The sequence below is a fragment of the Mobula hypostoma genome, chromosome 1 (assembly GCF_963921235.1).
Source record: "Mobula hypostoma chromosome 1, sMobHyp1.1, whole genome shotgun sequence".
In the NCBI taxonomy this organism is placed as follows: domain Eukaryota; kingdom Metazoa; phylum Chordata; class Chondrichthyes; order Myliobatiformes; family Myliobatidae; genus Mobula; species Mobula hypostoma.
The window spans coordinates 141,291,399-141,300,462 of NC_086097.1; the positions used below are offsets into that span (position 1 = coordinate 141,291,399).

The following is a 9,064-nucleotide window of genomic DNA, read 5'->3' on the forward strand; positions in this document are numbered from 1 at the left end:
TTCTGGAACTGTGGCGAGGTGGGGTTGCGGGAGTGGTGATCTGTGAAAACCATGTACTCTGTTGGTTGTGGAGAGGGCAGCTGAAAGCGGTCATCAGCAATCACGCTCGTGAGAATGCACATCGCAGACAATTAGGGTTGCATTGTAGTTTTATTTAACTCCCTTCAGTCTTGTCGAGTCTTGACTGAAGCACAACGACGGCGACAATCCCCTGATTACCATAGCCCACTTTCCAAGAAAGAAGACTCCAATTTAGATTGACACCTTAAAGGAGTGCTACTAACTTACTATTAAGTTACTGCTTCTAAAGCTCTGTGTCAGCGTTAGATTTTTAGTTTGAATTTTAGTTTGTAGCCCTATTGGCTTTGCATTTATTATTTTCCTTTTATTTGTGCAGTGGTTATTAAATTTCAATTTACCCAAGAGTCATTGTTGGGACCTCTGTCATTAATTATTATGTAAAGGATTTGGATGTGAATGTATACAGCACGATGTTCACTTGTCATTTAAATCATTAATATAAGTGACCAACAACAATGGATCAATCACCGATTCCTGCAGCACAGCACTAGTCACAGGCCTCCAGGCAGAGAGTCAAACACTAACCACCATTCTCTGGCTTCCTCCGCTAAGACAACATTGAATCTAACTGACTACTTCAACCTGAATACCAGGCGACTCAATCTTCTCGACGATTCTGCCATATCGTAATTTATCAAAGGCTTTTCTAAAGACCATTGTGTTCCCTTCAGCAAACTTCTTGGTAACCTCCTTAAAGAAAATCTCTATAAATTAGTTGGACAGGACTTACCATGCATTAAGCCATATTGCTTATCTCTTTCAGGCCCTGTCTATCCAAACACTGGTACATCTACATCCTATCCATGAAAAAACCTTCCGAAGATAAACTGACGACTAATGTCAGGTTCACCAGGCTCCAATTTCCTGATTATTCCTAGAACCATTCTTAAATGTTAGCAACCCTCCAGTCCTCTACTACCTCACCCATGGGTAAGGATGTTTTAAATATTACTGCCAGAGTCCCTGGAATTTCTGCACTAGCCTCCCACAACTTTGGAGAGGACACCTCATTAGGCCTTTGGTATTTATTCACCCTAAATTCTTGTCAAGACAGCAAGCACTTCCTCTTCTGTAATCAGAACATGGTCCATGACCTCTAGTGTTTTGCCAGATTCTATAGTATCTGTGTCTGTCTCCTGAGTAAATTCACACACAAAAATAAAACAGTTAATACTTTTCCGCGTCTATTTTAGCTTCATGCATATATGACCAACTTGATCTTCAAGGGGACTAATTTTGTCCATCTCTATCCTTTTGCTCCCAGTACCTATAGAACCCTTGGATTCTGGTTTAACTTGTCTTCTAGAGCAACCACTTATCCTCTTTCAGCTTCCCGATCTTTCGCTTGTGTTCTCTTATATGTCTTATATTCCTCAAGTGCCCCATTTAACACTAGCTGCCAATACTGATATGTGCTTCCTTTTTGTTTATCTGGTCCTCAATATCCTTGAGAGTTCTGGTGCGGGTTTCCCTAAAGGCTAACTTGCTGTTTGACTCAGTAGTGGAGAAGGCAAATGCAATGACAGCAATAATTTCGAGGGGTCTAGTATTTATTCAGAATAGAATGGGAATCAGGTTTAATATCACTGACATAGATCGTGGAACGTTATTTAGCGGCTGCAGTTCAGTGCAATATATAATAAAATCTATAAATTACAATTAGATATATGTTAAATTAAATAAGTCGAGAAGAAGAGAGCAAAGCAAAAAAAAAATAATGGATCCATTGTCCATTCAGAAATCTAATAAATAAAAACTGTAATGTTGAGTCTTTATAAGAGATCGGTAGACTACTTATGCAGTATCCTCGGTGCTTTTGGGCTCCATATCCGGCAAAGAATGGCCTGGCATTATAGAGGGTCCAGAGGAGGTTTAAGATAATGGTTCCAGGAATAAAAGGGTTATCACATAAGGAACATTTGATGGTAGCAGGCCTGTTCTTGCTGGAGCCTAGAAGACTACGGGATATCTCTGTGAACCCCACTGAATATGTAAAGGCCTGGACGATGAGAAGATTTTCCAGTAGTGGGAGAGTCCAGGACCAAAGGGCACAGACACATAATAGAACATCATTTCAGAACAGAAACGAGGAGGAACTGAGAATCTGTGAAATTCGTTGCCAGAAACGGCCATGGAGGCAAAGTTATTGGGTTTATTGAAGCGGAGGCTGATAAGTACTTAATTAGTCATAGTGTCAAAGGGTATTCGGAAAAGACAACGAAATGGGGCTGAAAGGAGTAAAGGAAACAGATATGATTAAATGGCCGACCTGACTCAATGGATCGAATGGCCTAATCTTGCTCCTGTGTCTTATCGTCTTACGACTGGTAGAGCGATTGCAGTCGGAGCATTTACACAGGAAGTGTCTGAATCAGTTAACATAACCTGTCCTAAAGGAGTTATCGGAAGGAGAAATTGTTAACGAATGAGTTGATTTAAGGAGAAGGTTTGCGGGAGGTGTGCAACTAGGACTTGGTTAGTTATGTCAATTGGACGTTTACAGCGACAGGAAAGAGGGTCCTGGGCATTCGATAAAGGACGTACACTGCCCAGGCACCGGGGTAGCGTAGCGAATAGCGCGACGCTATTACAGCTCCGGGTTTTAAATTGTTCCGTGATTGGGTTAGTGTTAATACCATTTGTCGAGGCTGACTGGGCCTACTTCGTGCTGTATCGCTAACTTAGCAAATTAGATATGGTCCTTTCAAATTTCACAGCGGAAGCCAATGTAAGTTAATATTTACTGACATGTTCTGCCCAGTTGGAATAATTAAAACCACGTTAATAGGGAAAGATGAACAGATTTACAGACATGGTGCAGATGGCATTCGGTTCATCAAACATCCCACCCAACGGAATGTATACGGAATACGGTCGCGGCGACGGGGCGGATGCGAGACAGTCCAGGGTCGGCACTTTAAGAGCGTGTGGGGAGGATATCGCTCTCCTTGTTCTGCCACAGACTCCGGAGACAAAGGATCAAAAGATTAGACAAAGTGAAGGCCAGGATGGAGAAACCGGGGGTGTCTGTGAGAATTATCTCCATCTACTCCTGACGTCTGAAGGAGCCGAGCAACATCCCAACCCAACTCCCCCGTCCGCCGCTCTGAAACCACTTGCTCCAACTATGGTGTTCGGCGGGAAATTTCGGGAAAGTCACGAAACAGCAATAAAGGGATGATAAATATTTTAAATATGTTGACGTGTAACTGGAAAGACAACTGTCAGGAGGTGACTAATTTGGGGAAAGTTTTACGACGGAACGGTACCGGATCGGTTAGTGTAACGGTATTATAGCGCCAGCGACCCAGGTTAAGTTCCGTCGTTGTCCTGAAAGGAATTTGTACCTTCTTCCTGTGGCTGCGTGGGTTTACTCCGGCTGCTCCGGTTTCCTCCCTCGGTCAAAAGACGTAAGGATTAGTAGGCGCCCAAAGCAACACACACAAAATGCTGGAGGAACTCAGCAGGCCAAGCAGCATTTATAGAAAAGAGTAATTAGTCTTGGGCCGAAACCCTTTTTCAGGACTGGAAAGGACTGGGAGAAGTCAGAATGAGAATTCCTTCAGCATCTGCAAAATCTCTCCTCTTGCCGGGTTAGTAGGTCAATTGATCACATTGATAGAATTGGATAGCCCAGACTGGTTGGCCCAGAAATGCCTGTTATCGTGACGGATTTCTTCATGTTAAGGAGAGCAAGTTCGAAACCAAATAAAAATCGTGTACTGAGCTCAATGGCCCTTAGAATTGTTTTAAATCTCTGCACGGTCGCCAGTCAGACTACTTTATTCCGTGGAAAACAGTCCCAACATATCCGATCTCTATAACTAAAATCCTCCAATCCCAGAAACATACTTGTGAATCTTTTCTGCGTCCTCTCTAGTTCACTCACACACAAATAATTAAGCAATAAATACTGAGGCAATGAGGTGAATATCCTTGAAAGTGAGCCCATATGTTCTGGGAACATTTCAGTGACGGGTCAACTGAAGTTATACCATTTGGTTGAAGAGCCTGATTGTGGAGGGGTAATACCTGTTGGTGAACCTGGTGGTGTAGTTCTGAGGCTCCTGTCCGTACTTCCTGATGGGAGCAGTGAGAGGAGAGCATGATCTGCAATGTGGGGGAGGGGTGGGGTGGGTGGTGTTTCTGATGACGGGTGTTGCTTTCCTTAAAACATCACTTCTTAAAACATTTCCTCACTGTGGATGTAAGTGATACTGGACTTTAGTCATTGAGGACGGTCACCATGTTCCTCTGAGGCACCAGAATCAGAGAAGTCTGATTGAAGCAGATGGGTACATCAGTCAAAGAGACAGGTTAAAGATCAGTGAACAGTCCAGCCAGTTTATTAGCAATGGTCTTTAGCACTTGGCCAGGTATCCTGTCTGGGCTGGATGATTTTCATGGGTTCATCTTCCAGAAGGCTGCCTGTATATCAGACTCAGAGACTAAAATCACTCGATCGTCAGGCGCTGTGAGTGTTTGTGATGGTTCCTCCATGTTTTGATGTTCGAAACAAGCATAGAAGGCATTGCGTTCATCTAGAAGTGAGCCCTGTTGTCACCTTTGTCACTTGATTTTACTTTATAAGAAGTGATAGAATTTAACCCCTGCCACAACTATTGACTATCCTTTGTTGATTCAGGTTTACTCTGGAAAATAAGAAGTCCTTGCCCATAAGGATGCTTTCCAGAAAATGTACCAGGACCGCTTGTAGCTTTATTGGTCACCAGACTTGAATGTCTCTGACCTGGCCCTCAGCAAATTGCTGATTTCATGGTTCATACAAGACATCTGACGAGAGAAGACTCTGAATGAGTTTTTGGGGAGACACTCGTCTACAACTGTTTTTCTAATGTCCATAATGTAGGTGCCCAGTGAACCTACATGGTGTAGGTATATTTATTCAAATCCATATGTGTGTCCTTGAAAATGGCCCAGACCACTCGAAGGAATTCCATATAGCAATAACTACTCATATGCCCCCCTCGACCAACTCGTTGTTGTCCTTATCTCTGGAGATTATATCTAGTTCCTTGATTTGCCTCCCTCATAGTTTGACCTATCCCTCATACAGATACTGGTTTTCAGTGAATAATGTGCAAAGTCACCTTGGGCCCTCTGAACATACACACCTTGCAAACTGCCATCAATTGAAAGAAACCTACTATTAAATGGGATAGGGTGACATCATATTTTCTACTATACATTCCCTTCAGCAACAATGGATGGAATTCATTGATGGAATTGGATAGCCCGGGCTCGTTGGACCCGAAAGGCCTGTTATCGTGACGGATTTATTCACGTTAAGCGACAGCAAGTTCGAATGCAAGCAGGTCGTCTAATGAACTGCTGTGCAATTCAAACAAAATCTCATTTTATGCAGAGGAAATTCTAGTGTCGTTTTCAAATGGAGTTGGAAGGCGTGGTCTGTGACACGTTGCGAGAAAGTGGGACGTGAAGCCTGCTGTTATTTATAACTAGCCAGGCCACGTCTAAATCCGTGTCAAATACAGTCACAACTCGACAAACACCATGCGGCTGGGTTGCGTGGCTTTTGTGATACTTTTCCTCCGTTAGTTGATTGATTTTGATCCGTTTACTCTCTATTTGTTTCAGACTTTGAAACACGTTATGACTTTGATTTCTGTTTTCACAGGCAGATGTCTCGGTGCTGAATTGACACAATCTCCGATGTCCATCACCAGAAATGTGGGCAAAACTGCCGTCATGAGATGCGATCTGGGCACAGTGAACACGGACTATATCCACTGGTACCGGCAGCCAGATGGGCAACGCCCGGTCAGGATCCTCTATTACAATAATGGGGCCAACGTACACGACGATGGATTTGATAACAGATTTGAAGCGAGCAATGCTGGAGATAAGCAGAATATTTTAACTGTGACCCGTCTCCAGAAAGAGGACTCCGGCACCTATTACTGTGCCTATTGGGACACACAGAGTTAAACTACAGCCGGCGCTGCTGACAAAAACTCTTCCTCAGCGTAGAGGTCACACGAATCATTTCCGACTCAGCGAATTCGCAGCTTATGCCATAAATGCCATCACCTTTCATCGGATAAAGAAATCTATCCAATTCCACGAAAGTTACCCCATCAGCCTCATCGACAGTCTATTCATTTACACCCGCCGCTCGAGAACAGTGAATTGGGAGAATATTTGCGCAGGGTACGAGAGCCCAAACTAGATACCATAGATTTAAAGTGAGAGGGGAAAGATCTATAAGCAATCTGTGTGGTGGATTCTTCAGGGAAAGGGCGGTGGGCACAGGCAACAAGCTGCCAGAGGAAGAGATAGAGGCAGGATCCATCGAGAGATTTAAAAGTCATTTGGACATCTACATGGATAAGAAAAGCTCAGAGAAATACCGGTTAAACGCAGGTCAAGCGGACTGGTTTACGTGGGTAACGTGCTCGGTAAGGACGAGTTAGGCTGAAGGGCCTGATTCTGTGCTGTACAGCTCAATGGCCCTTAGAATTGTTTCAAATCTCTGCACTGTCGCCAGTCAGACTCCTTTATTCCGTAGAAAACAGTCTCAACATATCCGATCTCTATCACTAAAACCCACCAATATCAAAAACATACTTGTGAAACTTTTCTGCGTCCTCTCCAATTCAATCACACACAACTAATTAAGCAATAAATACTGAGGAAATGAGGTGAGTATCTTTGACAGTGAGCCCATATGTTGTGGGAACATTTCAGTGATGGGTCAAGTGAAGTTACACAATTTGGTTGAAGAGCCTGACTGTGGAGGGGTAATACCTGTTGCTGAACCTGGTGGTGTAGTTCTGAGGCTCCTGCCCGTACTTCCTGATGGGAGCAGTGAGAGGAGAGCATGATCTGCAATGTGGGGGAGGGGTGGGGTGGGTGGTGTTTCTGATGACGGATGTTGCTTTCCTTAAAACATCACTTCTTAAAACATTTCCTCACTGTGGATGTAAGTGATACTGGACTTTAGTCATTAAGGCAGGTTACCCTGTTCCTCTGAGGCACCAGAATCAGAGAAGTCTGATTGAAGCAGATGGGTACATCAGCCAAAGAGACAGGTTAAAGGTCAGTGAACAGTCCAGCCAGTTGATTAACACTGGTCTTCAGTACTTGGTCAGGTATCCTGTCTGGGCTGGATGATCTTCATGGGTTCATCTTGCAGAAGGCTGCCCGTACATCAGCCTCAGAGACTAAAATCACTCGATGGTCAGGCGCTGTGAGTGTTTGTGATGGTTCCTCCATGTTTTGATATTCGAAACAAGCATAGAAGGCATTGCGTTCATCTAGAAGTGAGCCCTGTTGTCACCTTTGTCACTTGATTTTACTTCATAGGAAGTGATTGCATTCAAGCCATGCCACAACTATTGACGATCCTTTGTTGATTCAGGTTTCGTCTGGCAAATAAGGAGGCTTTGCCCATAAGGAGCTTTCCAGAGAATGTACCAGGACCTCTTGTAACTTTATTGGTCACCAGACTTGAATGCCTCTGATCTGACCCTCAGCAAATAGCTGATTTCATGGTTCATACAAGACATCTGACGGGTGAAGACTCTGAATGAGTTTGTGGGGAGACACTCGTCTACAACTGTTTTTCTAATGTCCATCATGTAGGTGGCCAGTGAACCTACATGGTGTAGGTGTATTTATTCAGATCCATAGATCTGTCCTTGAAAACGGCCCAGACCTCTAGAAGGATTTCCATATAGCAATAAACACTCATATGCCTCCCTCGACCAACTCGTTGTTGTCCTTATCTCTGAAGATTATATCCAGTTCCTTGATTTGCCTCCCTCCTAGCTTGACCTATCCCTCATACGGATATTGGCTTTCAGTGAGCCCTCTGAACATACACACCTTGCCTCTGCCATCAATTGAAAGAAAGCTACTATTAAACGAGATAGGATGACATCATATTTTCAATATTCATTCCCTTCAGCAACAGATATTCCCTTGGATACTACAGTGGAGGATGGGGGAAGAATGACCTGTCAGTGCACAGCAGCAGCGGCCAGCCCAGTGGCAGTATGGCCGGCTCTGTGGCTCAGCAGGGAAGGGTAAAATCAGGTAGAGAGATAGTAATAGGAGACTCAGTAATTAGAGATTGGACAAGAGATTTGGTGGCAGTTGCAAAGACGCGGAATAGTGTTCTGCCTCCCAAGTGCTATGTTTAACGAGGTCTCAGAGCAGCTGCAAAAGAGGTTGGGTAACCAGAAAAAGGCCGAGGGGTACATTGACACTGATGAAATAGGTAAAAACAGGGAAGAGATTTTGCACAGTTAGCATAAGGAGTGCTGGAAGAGGCCACAGAGCATGTGTAATCTCTGGATTACTCCCAGTTCTGCGTGGTAATTAAGGCAGAAGTAGGATGAATGAGTGGCTGACGATCTGGTGTAGTGGCAGGGTTTCAGATTTTTGGATCATTGGGATCTTATCTAGGGAAGATGTGTCTTGTACAAAAAGGATCGGTTAAACCTGAACCCAATGGGGGTTAATATCTTTGCGAGTAGGTTTGCTAGAGCTGTTGGAGAAGGTTTAAACTAAGTTAGCAGGGGATTGGGAAAGGAGTATTGGGGCTGAGGATGCAGCGTGTAGCGAGACTGTGAGGAAGGATAGGCAGATGATGCTAAGGCCGATGCTCTCTCCTGTCAGTTTGATGTCTCTGAGGTCAACGCCAATCTAGATCACATCTTTCCTCGCACAAGCATAGCTGTTCCAGTGATTTGGGGAATATAAACAGGTGAGGACTGCCCAACAGTCAGATCCAGGCCCAGATGGAGAAGTTCCTAACCAGCTGTTTGTCCCTGCCTCTGTGTGTTCCTAAATGTTGGTCTGGGGTCACTCTTCCCATCTGGTTGGCCATCCAGGGATTCAACAGACCCTGGAATTCATAAAGAGATGATTTACATGGCAGTCTATGTCCCAGGATGTCCAGGACTTTGTCTCTGCCTATCTCATTTGTGCCCAGAAC

The 9,064-nt window shown here is 44.2% G+C and overlaps 1 gene segment (V, D, J or C); it reads left to right on the forward strand.

Moving 5' to 3' along the window:
* The first annotated feature begins 5,603 nt into the window (after nucleotides 1-5,603).
* LOC134345554 (immunoglobulin lambda variable 3-9-like) lies at nucleotides 5,604-6,051 on the forward strand. The segment is given in 2 exon segments: nucleotides 5,604-5,656; nucleotides 5,741-6,051. Coding segments are annotated over 2 exon segments (351 nt in total).
* The last annotated feature ends 3,013 nt before the right edge of the window (nucleotides 6,052-9,064 follow it).